We start from the raw sequence: 14427 nt of genomic DNA, 5'->3' as shown, positions 1-14427 counted from the left end.
GCAAGTAGCATTTTGAACATAATTCTACAAAACGAGACTGGAAAGGACCTTGACAGGTCATCTGGTCCACCCCTTGCTCTAAGGCAGGATCCATCAGACTTCCTAGACCTGAACCGTTCTTGTCAACTATATGTCCAACTTGTACTTAAAAAGCCTCGAGGGACAGAGCTGCCATTCACTCCTGTTTTATTTACCCTCAAAGATACTTTTCCCCCCCATTTAGCCTAAATATCTATTACTGCAATTTACATGCTGTTCTCAGAGGATGTGGACAAGAGATTATTATCTTTTTTCATCATCTTTTACATAGCTGAAGGCTGCTACCACATCATCCTCCAATGTTCTCATCCTTAGGCTAGTTTTTTCAGTCTTTCCATATACATGAAGCTTGCTAAAACTGGGGTCATTCTCATTTCAAAATTATTAGTGGTAATGCTGAAATTAATCTAGAATGGACAGACCTTGCCTCTCTTTGATATCTCTGAATCATCCTAGAAGTTCTATTTATTTAGCCTGACAAGCACCCCGTAAGGTATTGGGAAGTAAAACAAGCCCGATTTTACACAAAAGGACATAAGGCAGAGAGGATTTTCCCTCTCCACTCGGTGCATGTAGCTCGACCACAGTCTAACTACACACCAGAGCAAGATCCAAGCAAATCCAAGCTCATCCTCTATGAGGCAGAAACCCAAGTGCACAGGTTATAGGAGAACCACTGTGCTTTGCCCAGGTATTCAGTTGTGACAAGGCAGCACAGTGTGGTTTCTCTACAATATGGATAGATACATCCTCAGACTAAGATAAGGATTTCAAAAGCTGTTTGGGCATTATCCTGTTCAGAATTTTAAGGGGTGATTCCATTTACCTTAGAGTCAGATACTTAAATACTTAATGATACAGACTTTTGACTGGTTCTCAGACACCTCCCTCCTCATCACATTGGGCATTCTGATGATTTTAGAAATTCCAGTAGAACTGTGCTGTTAGCTACAGCTGGTCTGACTGGGGGAGTCTGTAGCTCTTCTTGTGCTCATTTGTGTCACAACATTAATATTTTGCAACTCTACGATCCATGCAGTATAGCATAATACCATTCAAATAGGTGTTTAGAAACATAACTTCTAATGATGAATCTAGTGTTTGCATGATGGAAACTGAAGCACCTAGTGCTTTTAGACATGTCATTACCGGTAAAAAAGCAAGGCTTCATTCCAGGCTCTGGCATTGCTCTCAAAGCTTGCAGCAACAGCTTGTGGATCTCTATTCATTATGCTGAGACTGTCAATAGATGTCGCTCAGAAATACAACAGAGGTGAAGGCAAATGTATAGTTTCTAGTTTCATGTAGTTTCCACAAGTTTTTTAATCTTGATAGAACAGCAGGAAATCACACTGTAAACCACAAAGAGCCTGTCTAAAACCATCCTACCATCCTCAGAAAACACAGCTTTTACATTTTAAAGCCAGTGAACTGGGCACTCAAAGCCCACTGACTGATTCAGCAACATCAGTAAACACATTATTAGAATGAAGAATAAGCTGTGTGAAATGCAAACTTAAGGTAGCTGAACATCATCCTGGTCTATCACATGTAAATATTTTTATTTTCATTTCAGTAGAGTAGTCTGAAGATGATAAAACATGAACAGCTTCTGAAAGCCAACAAACATTTGGAATTCTTCACTTCACACTTTTTCTTCGTTATAGTGGCTGAGAAAGCAAAGAGAACTGTTCCAGAGGTTCATTTAGTTTAACCTCTTTTATATTACTTTCCTAAGTATCTTCAATTGAGTGGCTGCAAAAATAATGTCAGGATGATTGGCTTGAATGGTCATGGTGTTTCACATTTTCGTTTTACATGGGAAGCATTTATGTAAGTAGTCACACCAGACTTAAAAGGGCAGATTGACAAATTGGCTTTTTGTTTCTTTTCCGGCTTGTGGAAATTTTTGGATGGGAGGTCCTAGTACTCCCGTAAAATACGATGACAGCAGTAGAGATGGACATTGTATATGAATGGGTCACCCCGCACGCTTTACCCTCCACAGCCCTCCTTGCCCGAACCCTGGTACTGCTGCCTCACGTTCCAGGTGCAAAAATATCAAATCGCCGGCAGTCCGGAGTCGGAGCCAACACGTTCCCTGCAGAGAAACAAGTCCTGCCGCGGAAAGGGAGAATTAGGGTATTTCCGTGCAGCACGAGCTGGGGAGGAGAAGGGGTGGGGGAAGAGGGGGAGGGTGAAATGCGTCTGCACGCCAGGAATAAATAAATAAATAAGCATACGGAGAACTAAACGAGCGCTCCGGCCGGAGCGGGAGGCTGCGCAGCCCGTGTGCCCGGCTGCGAGCCGCGGCGGCGGGGCCGTGAGCGCCAGGCGGGCTCCCCGCCGCCCCGGGGCCGGCCGTGCGGTGCCGCCATGGCGTGAGGGGCCGGCGGGGCCGGGGGAGGAGGAGGACCGGGGAGAGGTAAGGAAGGAGGGCGGAGAGAGGGGAGGCGGGAGGTGGAGCGGGAGGGGGGAGTCATTTTCTTCCTGAGTTGAAAAACGTCCCCCCTCCCCGCTCCGTCCCCCGGGGCTGCGGTGGAGAAACTTTCTGGCTGCCGAGCGGCGGGTCCGCGCCGAGCCGAGCCAGGCAGGGGCCGCCGGCGGTGAGTGCCCGTGCGGTGCGGGGCAGCGCTCCGCTCCGACCCGACCCCTCCATCCATCCTGTCCTGCCCGCTGCGGGCCCCGGGGCGGCCGGCGGCGGGGAGGGCCCCGGGAGCGCCCCTCCGCCAGCGCGGGGCTGGGGGCGGCGTTTACCGGCGGATTTGGGCAGGGAGAGGTTGGACCCAGCGCTCCCAACCGCGCCAGATGCGTCTCCATCCCCAGGGCGCGCTGCTGACGGCCAGCGGAGAGAGCGGGCACCAGGTGCCGGCGGGCGCCCCACGGCAGCGCCCGGCGGGGGCCGGGTCCAGCCCGGGCGGGAGCGGGGCGGGGTGGTGGCCCGGGGCGTCCCGCGGGGAGCAGCCTCCAGGCACGGGCCTTTCCGGGCTGTCCCCGGCGGAGCAGACGGCGGGTCGCTGCGGCGCGGGGCTGCGGTCAGGGCACCGGCGCCTGGACACCCGCACCCTTCCGGAGGTGCAGGGCGGCTCGCAGGATGGGTCCCAGTGTTCCCGGGGAGGGGGGAGCGGTGAGACATCCCGGTTAAAGCTGCATCTCTGGGCGACGTGTCTAACAGCTTTCTGCTCCTCCGTAGCACCGTTGACGCCAGAGCCTCCGAACCTTTTGCTAATGAGTTAAGCCTCCCAAACATGCGAGTGTGAAAGGTAAGCGGTAGCATCCTTGTCTTGCACCTGGGAAAGCTGAGAGACAGGAAAAGAGGGATTTGCCCGATGCAACTTCCTGCCACTGTTTTTGTGGGGTTTTTTTTGTTTTTTTTTTTTTTGGTTAGAAAAGCTGTAAGTGCCCTGGGACCACAATTATTAACTCGCAAAGTTCAATCTCCTCAGCCCCAGGATGGCAAGTTGCAATTCCTTTAGCTATTGTATGAAAGTGATGCATCATCACTTGGTGCATCTTATGCCAACTCTTGAAGTTGTTTGGTATGAATGAAGGTAGACATTCCCTCTTGTTTTCTGTCATTCCCTCTTGAAACAACATAAAGCTGTGACATTTTCCTGCCTTTTCAAGCTGGAGTAGCTTTTCTGGACATAAGCAATGGCAATACAAGAAATAGATAAAATTGTGAATGAAATACAGGAAATATTGCTCAACTAGTCAGAGATTTTTGGTCACCCTAAGAAGATCAATTGCAATTTAAATGACACTTAAGTTTTAATATAATCTAAACAAAGACAAAGCAAATCTGAGCTACATATTGCCACATTATGTTTATCATGCCAACAATGATTATAACTCAAAAGGAACAATTCAGCTGAAGGGCAGCAGTGGGAATCAATAATTCAGATGCTGTTTATTACTCTGAAAGACTCTTGCTGGGTAGCCTCGGGCAAGTCACTCCACCTCTCCATGGCTCTGTTTCCTTCCTCATAAAACAGATAAATGTGCTTGCTTGCTTCACAGGGGTGATGAGAGGTTTAATTAATTAATTTGTTTCATAACTACTTGGAGATCCTTGGGTGCATTTTTCTACAGAAGCGCTAAATATTATTTCAGCTATGCGTTCTTTTACTGTGTGTCATTTCTTGTGTGTTTCTTAAGTGACCTAAATGAGCTAAGGTTTTAGTAGAAGTCAACAAAGTAGCAATGCTTGACTGGAACATTCTTGACTCTCCCTAAACTTCACCAGGATGTGAAAACAAAAATATACTAATCACAGCATATTTTCTTGAGACAGAACTACTGTTACTTTACCAAAATGCCATTTTCTTTTCTTGTTATTAAAAATAAGAGCCTGTTGTTGTTTTGTTTGAAGCATTGTGATAGTTTGCGTAATTTTGAATTGCCATGAAAAAAACCTGAGTGCTGTTATTTAATACAAGAGCAGGATTTGAGGACAGTTTAAAAACCTATCTGTATCCTCTACTGTGGAGACTCATCTCAGAAAACACTTGGTGCTGTTTTGCCACTGCATATGCATATACAATCTCTTCTAAAACCTATTCTTTGGCCATAGAGAATATGGATTGCAAAGGAAGAAATATATGAGCTGAACAAATTGATTGCCTGTGGTAAAAGTGCATAGATTTTGGTTGCCCAAGTGAGCTGAGTTTTTGTTATAGTTTATATTAGTTGTTTTAACTAGTTATTTAGTAAATGTCTGCAACACAATGGAGAGGAATTTAATTACCTGTCAGAATGTTAGATGTGGTTTTCCTAGGTTGCATATAGTTACAAGTAAAAAGGAGTAGCGGAAAGCCAGTTTTAGAGTGACATCTTGGTTTTGGTACTTTCTAAAGGCTCATCTCAAACACCATGCATATGAAGTCTCTGTGTACCATTTATTTCCCTCAAGTAAAATAACAGCAAGCATGTATGGTTTTGAAGAAAAGTGGTGGTAGAAGGTCATTCCCATCATCAGGCAGCTTTTGGGTTGGGAATTATCACAGTGAGCTTATTTGCTAGTGGAGAAATGGTCGCATCCTTCAGTACCTGAGAGTCTGAGCAGTGAGAAGTAGGGGTAAATGAGGCTGTAAACGGGTCTGTGAAACTGAAGTGTCCCTTCTCTCAAGAGTGATTGCATTTAGCTAAAACTGAGTCACATTCCTAGGCTTGTGTGTGGAAACTTGCACATCTGGCACCCACAACATACTCTAGCAATGAGCAGAAAGAAATTTGGTTACTACTGCTATTGTTCTTGGACATTTTGCAAGAAATAAAGGCCGTTTTCCCTGGGTTTTGTTGTTGTAGTTGGTTTTTTTTTTCTTTTTTTTTTTTTTCTTTTTTTTTTTTTTTTTTTTTTTTTTTTTTCTGGAGGGATTAAAAACATAAAGAACAACTTTCCGTAACCATTGTTTCCTGGTTTAGACTTGGAATCCAAGTATCTGAACAGTGAAAGAGAATATGACTTTTTCTTAGCAAGTTGTATTTAATTGGTAAATATGATATCTCAGCAGCAAGTTTGTCCTGGCTGTTTATTCCTTCTTTGCTATGTTCATTCATGAGGTAGATAAAACAGTTTAGTTACAATAATGTACTCCCAAAAGTTGTTAAACCATGGTGCCGGGTGTTGTTCAAGACTGTAGCCATGTATTTATTATTAACAGACTCAATATTTGGCAGAAAGCCCTTCCTTTGAGCTACTTTTCTGTTTACATGGGTAAGCGTTGTACTGATGTCTGTTAGCCCAGCTAAGCCCAGCAGGGATATGGTGAGGTGTGACACAGCTGCATTAGCCAAAACCCCAAACCCTTGTGTGCTACACTTTGGCTGGACCTAGTTATCTGGTCAGCATGGGAACAGAGCAGAGGAGGGAATTAAAGCCTGCTAGGAAAATGGAAATTTAGCTGAAGTCATTTAGCTCTCTCATTAAAGCTTTATCAGTAGAAGTTTAGCAGAAGTGAAGTGTTAGTAACGGAGAGCTGACTGGAGGGGTCATCTTGGGAATCACATTCAGGACAGAGCACTGGAAATAGTTTCTCACGTCAGGTGCTGGCATCAGGTGCTGGCATCACGGTCTCATCCGATATTGGGACATAGTCAGGTGTGAAAGCTCAGGCACAATGCAGCCATTATGTACGCAGACTGAAATTACCTTTGTTTGGTGTTTCTGGTTTTCCCCTTGCCCAGATTCACAGAGTATACAGTAGAAATAGGCAATAGCATTATCTAGAGCGGGTTTGCAGGGACCTCAGTCACTAGACTCAGGCAGGTACTGTATCTCAGAACTAGACAAACATAATTTTAACGTAAGATTTCCTTTACCACAGTTGTCCTGGTATATTTTCTTGTTTGGTTTTTGTTTGTTTTGTTGATTGTTTTTTTTTTTTTAATCAGAAATACTAAAAATGCTGAACATTTGATATAAACCTGGTATGCTTTCTTAAGTCTCCTAATCAAATGACTGCCCAGAGTTTTAAAGAGTTGTTTGAAAGCATTTATGTTGATGTCATGTCATTTTAAAGCCTTTTAATCAGACCCTTCTAATTGTGATGCATCACATTTTTTTCCAAAACAATGTGTCAGGTTTCAGTTCTGCTGCCAGGGCCGTGCCTGCACAACTCAAGGTCAAAAATGAGATGATACAATTCTAAATTTCATAATTTACTGTAATTTAATGGTTATGTTGATGCCTACTCACACAAATTGGTCATGCCAGTTGTGAGTAGCTAAATGTTGCAGGAGTAATGTAGCTTTCTAACTCCATCTGCATTTGAGGCTTCAGTCCATGAAAATGTAATTGTCACTTTCTATCAAGAGTATTCTGGGCAGCAGTGAAGACAGTAGTAATAATCCCAAAGGAACTATGGAACAATACATTTTATTGTCTGTCCAAGTTTGTACCTTGAAAAAAAATCATCTGCTTCTGAATACATATGTATTATATCTGTAGATATATAAACTATATACCACATCTACATATATATATATGTAAAATATAATAATGAGATAACAGACGAAAGCAGCAGAGGTATCAACAGAATTGTACCAATAATAATGAACAGCATATTGATCTGCAGTGAGATGTGACTACTGGATAGAGTGGTGCAATTTAGGTCTACAAACACAGAGGCATTTATCCTGTAGCAAATGAAATAGTAGTTCTACGCGAATACACATTTGAGGTCTGTGTACACACATCTTAAGATGATACGTAGATAATATAAAAGTAAGTGTTGATTTAAATTGCCTAGATTGAAGTATTTTTAAAATAATAAATTGGCTTTGCTGGTGCTCTTACATGCAGTCACAATACTTTAACATAAATAATAAGTAAAATTTGAAAATAGTTTTGCATGCAAGACTGAGTGATAAACAGGATATGGAAACATAGTCAAAACGAGTTTGATCCCGTAGCAACTGAAGGATGTGATGTGTTTTAGAATTCCCATCTATTAATATGATGTCCTGTGGAAATGCTTCACAAATAAAAATATCTCTTTGATCTCTTCAGCTACTGAAGTCTGTAGATAGATATAGATCCAGAGAGTGAGAATTAGTTTTGTAAAACTCTGTCTGGAATATTTCATTCCTTTCACACATCTTAGAGGTAACCAAATGAAGGACAATTAAAACAACAAGCAGGAAAGGTTAAAGCTGTTAATTATCCATAGTAGAGGTGAACAACAAGCCAGAGAACTTATGGCATTTACAAGTATTTGGAAAATTTGAAGACTAGTATTAGTTGGGAAAGAGGATAGAAATTAAAGTCAGAAATTGAAACACTAGTCTCAGTATCAGAAGTCTGATGCTGTAATCAGCCTCCTAAAAAGTGAGGGAAGCTCCCTGGCATGCAGCAGCCTGAGCGGGCCAGATTAAGCACCAGGAGGAATTTTGTTTTGACAGCAGTAAAATTGGCTTTCCCCTTTTGCACGTATGATTAATTTCCTCTGTCCTTTATCTGCGCTTCCTGGGCATTGCAATCACCCTCTGAAGGTTTTCCAGCTCTTCCTCTGCGCCGCGGTTGTGCCCCCCGATCTGTGCAGAGATCAGGCTCTCGCTGACCTCAGATAATCTCTTCCTTTGCTCATTCCCCCTTGTGAGACATGGTTGCGCATTTGGGTTGGAGGCTGCTGTCAGAGCAGACCCTAGGCCTGGTTTCTGATGCCCCACACCTAGGGGTTCACACTTTTACAGACCCCCTGAGTGGGTCCATGTGCATGGGCCAGGAAGATTACACTACTTCTTTGGCAGCTGCTGAATGAATACCGTGTCACCACCCAAATTGTTACAGGCACTTCTGTGTTTCTGCAGTGTCCATGATAATTGTAGTCCAGGGCCTCAAAAGTGTCCTGTGTGCTGTAATATAAGAGATGGATGAGTGATTTGCAGGTTTAACTTCTGGGACATTATGGAACAGACAAATGTCGTTAATATATCCTTTTGGCCTATACAAAAATTCTCGAAACTGTCTTCCATTAGTGTTAGCACTTATGAAAACATTTCTGAAAAGAAAAACCTATCTTTTAAAATATTGAAATGGCCTTTTAAAAGTACTTCAGCTCAGGATAAAATAAAAAATGCTGATGATTTAAAGGAACTCTTTCTGTGGTAGCTTGTAGTTTTACACCTTTGATGGTAAAAGTGACTGAGCTTTCATTCACTGAATGTGGATGCCTTAGCAGGCATGTCTGTACTGGTTGGGAATGATTGCCTTCAGGATTTTGCATATCAAAATTACTTTCTTACTCATTCTATGCTGTGAAGTATGGAATCAAAGATCCCAGTAAGGGTTAGGGATAGTAAGATCAGTGCAATCAAAAAAATTATTGTGAAAGCATTTATATGGTAGGATAAACTATAAAATAGAAGAAAATTCCCAATTCACAGGTTATGGTTTGGGCATGCAAACAGTTTAAATCTTTTTTTTGCTTGAGGCAGAGAAAAGGTTATGCATTCAGTGTGCAGGTGTGTATACCCTGTTAATTTATACATACGGAGGTGAAATAGACAAATCAGCTTTCAAATTAAAGGAATAAGCAGATGAAACTTCTGTCACAGATACCTTACACATCCTGCTGTAAACTTACAAAAATACTTTGCAATTGCTGTCCTATCTGTAGCATGGTGGAGAATGCGTGCAACCCTCCATTGCCCCAGAATGATGTTCTCGCACTGCTGGGTACTGCTCTAAATAGATCCATTGAATTTTGTGTATAGATCAAAGGACAGACACAAGTTAAAATCTTGACTGCTGACATGATGTCATACACTGATAATTCTTATACGAACTGGTTGTTTCTGGTTGCCTTTACGATTCTCATAACACAGCTGTTATTCAGATATAGAAGTTGATCCAAAGCATCTTTTAAGGTGTTTCAGATCGCTTCAGAAAAAGTGCGATACTAACACCTGGATACTTGAGCTATGCTTTAGCTATATTTTATTTTATTATACATTTAATTCTGAATTATATTCAGGGTTTCAGTATTTAAGCTTTTAAATACCTTTGACGTTATATAATTGTGATGTGGCACATTTCTCGTAGTTAAAAAATCAGAGGAAGAAATGAAGTCATGTCCCTTGGTGGTTAGGGTCAAAATAGGTGTTTTTCAAGTTATGAGCAGTGGCTTTTATACCTTTCCAGCATTTTTACTGGGGAGACAGATTCATGTTCTATCTGACTGACAAACAGGGGGGGGTGGAAGAACGACTCCCAACTGCTGTTGCCTGGGGACATGAGAATTTCCTGCACTGATGGCCAGCCCTGCAGCTTTGTGAGAGACTCAGCAGTGCTGCTGGCTGATGTGGGAACTATACAGCTTGGGGCTTTGGTTAGTAAATTTATTATCATTGTTACAGTACAGAAATAAGTTTATACTTTTCTTGGTCCCACTCCATCTATTGCCTAATTTTGCTATATCAGATATGTTTCTGTGAGTCTGTAGGAACCAAATGGCAATATATGGGAATTAGTCTCTATTTTTTACCTATCAGTTTTTATGGACTTAGCCTGAATTATTTAGTACTTAGATGTCATGGGATTCAGTTAGAGGACTTAACTGCTCTCCGATTTTTAAATATCTTTGCAAAATATTTAGATCAATGCTACAACTGACATTGTTGGACAAAATAACTCTCCAGTTGATAATGTCGTGGTTTTAAAACACCACTGTTTCCAACTGATAAATTTGGTTTTATAGATTCTACTTCTTTATCAGCAACAAAGTCATGTGCAGTGTGTGTGAAAAGATTTGCTAATGATTTGAGGTACTTCCTATAGAAGCTTTTTCTCCACTGTGATCCAGCCTAGCACTTCTTGTGGCAAGCAGCCACTTTTTGGCAGCTGTCAGCATTGGTACAAAAAGATGCAAACCCATCTGCACTGAGTGGAACAAGATGCTCTGCACATCTTACTGCAACATTACCTATTAGTTTCATAGTATAGGTATGGCAGTAGCTGTTGCTAGTGGTTGAACTTTTGTTGTTAAAATATCTATGACTCTCTTAGCTGTTTTAGCACTGGGTGCTAAAATGTCTCATTTTATTATTAGTGCTAGTACTTTTGAATAGCTTAACAACGTGATATTATCATGTAACTTAAGTTGTGGCAAAAGTAGAATGACCCTGTTGTTCAACATGAAATTCAGAACTGACTAAGCATTACAATTTTTTTTTCCTAAAAGCTTGGTTTCACTTTGAATAATTTATCAAGAGATGATGCAAATGTTTATGAAAGTTAAGTCCTTGCTGACTCAGAGCTCACTGTCTAAGGTAAAGATCTGCAGGCTGAACCTGGAGGTTTGTTTTTTGTCAGTATGGTGGAACAGATTTTCCATTAAATATTTGCACATAATTCTTGCCGTAACACTTGTGGAGGTAATTCAAGTAGCAATAATGAGAACTGTAGCCTTTGTGAAAAACAGGAGCGACCCAAAAGAAGACAAAAAGTTGTAAAATCTGTGGAAATAAGTCTTTAAATGGTAATTTTGAGATTTAAAGTAGTTAAAACCTATGTTTTGTTTTGCTTTGTTTTTTCCTTACAAGTATAGAGATTTCATACTTGAGCAGAATTTCAGTACTCTTAACTTCACTGGAGACAGCTCGGTATTTTGCAGGGGGGCTTCACAGGAAGGCCAGTGTATCTGCAGCAGGGATGCCAAGGGTTTGCCTGCAGCATGTCCTGAGCAATCTAGAAGGAGAAGATAGCATGGCAGCGGGAAGCCCAGCTCTCACCGAGAGTGTAACTCCATCCACCTTCTTCTGGCCGGAGAGTCTTGTTCCTGTTTGAGCATTAGCTTTGCCCAGGGTACACAGTGAGGTAGAGGAGGATACAAGTGTCCCAGCAAAAAGCATCCACAAAGCATAGCGGCTCTTCAGAACTGATACTGCAGAAAGCCACAATTCTCTGCATGTTTTTATTTTGGTAATGAGCCACAAGAAGGTCAGATTGTTTCAAGAATAGCTATGCTGGCTAGGGTCCTAACGGTGCTGTCCTCCCCTCATCCCCCGGCGCTGCCCCTCTCTCACTCCTCTGCTGTCACCGCTGGACCAGCCTTTCTGTGCACGAGAGGCTGCACAGGACCTCTTTTTTCATTTGAATTGTGTATTAAACCAAGTTTATTTGGTCAACTTATTTGTATATATCAATATTCAGTTTAGTTAGTGGCATCAGTTTGACAATTTATGTGTTTTTTCCTGCAGCTGAACATCTAGTCATTAATGCAGATGGGGAGAACTGAAATAGTTAAGGTTTAGTCTGATTTTTTTCTAGAATAAATTATGTCCTTTGCTGTTTGTTTCTACTAGCAATGGAGTGGAAACAATGGCAAATGCTCTTTCAGTCTAGGACTAAGTGAGAGCCTTCTCGAAGCTCATAGCATTTTCTTCGGTGGGAAAGCATCCTTCAGTCTCCTTTCAATTTTAATACTTTATCAGGTCGTGTTTTCCAAGCTGAATAAACCCCACCCCCCATTTTCAGAAAAGGTTGAGCTTTTCTTGGAAGATGTGGCTGGTAATGATGTAGTGTAATATGAGAGTAAGGAATTCTTTTAACTTTAAAAAATTATTTTGTGCATGTGATTTTAAGCGATCAGAAAGCCTAAGCTCCTATTCTTCTGAGCCCCGCATGTGAAACAAACTTGTGGCAGGTTCACTTAAAACTGGTGAGTTGGAGCTAATATGGCTAGTTATCTGCATGTCTGGCTTCACCTGAGCTCTGCAGATAATCAGGGTTTGTATGTGTGTTTTTGAACAGTACTATGAGTTTCTTTAGCTTTCAGTATGCGAGTTACCTAAGGAAACATCTAAGTATAACATTCAACACAGCTAAATATGCATTCTGTGTCAGTGTTTCTGGCTTGTGGGATGTGGTGTTTGTTTGTTTGTTTGTTTTTGTGGTGTTTGTTTTCTGCACGGGTATATCTATACCATTGTAGTGAATTTTAAATAGTCCCTAAATTATACTATTTTCATCACATTCATCTGCTGAAGGTACTTTCCTTCTTTGGCAACCACCTGCTAATTTTTGAAGTGTTTTTTTATTTATCTTATCAATCAGTGTAGTTTCTAAGCAGCTACTGAACTGAGGAAGGATGATCATGCCTATTAGCCCTTTGGAGTTACCTGATTGAGTCAGTAAGGCACCGAAGTGTGCTCAGGTCTTGTCCTAGGCAGCGAAGTGCTTGATGGTGCTTGTAGTTGAAGGGAGTTCTGCCATTTGAAATCCTTATGGGGGTGGTTTGTTGTGGCTGTATATAGAACCATGCAGTTTGTATTTCGTCACTACCTGGGTGATAGTTTTTATTGCAGATCTACATGTTTATTCTATGTGGAGTTTTGTCATCATTTCATTATTACTTTTGCTGGTCCTGCTTTTAAGGACATCACAGATGAGCAAACGTGCAACATCTGTCTCCTCACTGTGTAGGACAGTTTGAGCCATAGTCATGCCCTAGAATCATCATAGAAACATAGAATGGTTTGGGTTAGAAGGGACTTTCAAAGGTCATCTAGTCCAACCCCCTGCAATGAGCAGGGGCATCTGCAACTAGATCAGGTTGCTTGGAGCCCCATGCAGCCTGGCCTTGAACGTCTCCAGGGATGGGGCATCTACTACCTCTCTGGGTAACCTGGTCCAGTGTTTCACCAGCCTCATTGTAAAAAAAATTCTTCCTCATGTCTAGGCTGAATCTCCCCTCCTTTAGTTTAAAACCATTATCTCTTGTTCTGTTGTAACAGGCCCTTCTAAAAAGTCTGTCCCCATCTTTCTTATCAGCCCCTTATAAGTACTGCAAAGACACAGTAAGGTCTTCCTGGAGCCTTTTCTTCTCGAGGCTGAACAACGCAACTTTCTCAGCCTGTCCTGGGACCTTCCTGGGGGATTCTCTCCACATGGTTGTGGCTGGTGTCTCCACAGAGGTTTGTGTGGGAAGGAAGGTGGCCTCTTTTGCTGCCTCCTCCCATCCACCTGTCACACCAGCCTGGGCCCTGAGAAGTTATGGGACAGGGCTTGCTGGCCTTATCGAGTCATGGCTGCCAGTGGTTATTGTCTTCACGTCATGGGAAAGGTGTCAAGAATAAATAAGAATGATTTTGTAGCCCTGCTTTTGTCAATCCCTATTGACTTCCTTCCAGATCTTGACTCTGAATATGCTCCCTATGAATTTACTGTAGATCAAGTTTCCAGTTATGCTGTTGTTATTCTAAACAATGTGGTATGGTGGTTGCTTCTCATGCCCAAGCTGAAAAAAGGACTTACTTTATTAAATACATGCATGCATAAGAGGGTAAAATGAGGGGTGTTATTAAATTCTTAAAATACAGAATATGAATTTTAGACAACACTGAAGTTGTTTGATGCTAGTGAAATGTTGGGAAATGTGTGTCCAGATTTACAAAGTGGGAGTTCTGGGCAGCCTTCCTGTATGTTCTTTAGTCTCTGGTCAGAAAGACCCTAATTTAGAGAACTCTTACAACCATCCCTAAGTTTATGTATGTGCTTAATCCTTACTGCTTGCTGGGATTTTTTTCTGATTGCATAAGCCAGGAAACTTCTTCCAGTGTATGATGATCACAGGAAAAGTTACAGGCATCTTTTGCCTTTTGTTTTGTTTTCCAGATTTTTTTTTTTTAAGTTCTTTCCCCTGTCCCTAGTTCTAAAGAATCATAAGGGCTTTAAAAGCAGTTCTTCTCAACAGTTAAAAAAAAAGACATTACAAACACGATGTACCAGTTTGGCTGGTTTTGACTCCTTCCTTTCAAAATGTACTGTTGTATGGTGTCCTTATTTACAGATGAGAATATGAGTAGACATGAGTATGTTCCGATAAACTATGGTGTATGTTTCTTTGTATGTGTGTATATGGTGAGAGAAGATGTAGATATAGTAAA

At 41.7% G+C, this 14427-nt stretch overlaps 1 protein-coding gene across 1 annotated transcript in view; it reads left to right on the top strand.

The window, feature by feature from the left end:
• LOC309438129 (dermatan-sulfate epimerase-like) overlaps positions 1-14427 on the top strand; it is a 186778-nt gene that overhangs the window by 148285 nt on the left and 24066 nt on the right. Inside the window, 1 exon segment of the mRNA XM_082049077.1 lies at positions 7077-7079. Coding sequence (XP_081905203.1) covers positions 7077-7079 — 3 coding nt within the window.

Source organism: Streptopelia decaocto (assembly GCF_964273445.1).
Source record: "Streptopelia decaocto genome assembly, chromosome: 3".
NCBI lineage: Eukaryota > Metazoa > Chordata > Aves > Columbiformes > Columbidae > Streptopelia > Streptopelia decaocto.
This window is presented reverse-complemented; position numbering and strand designations above follow the sequence as displayed.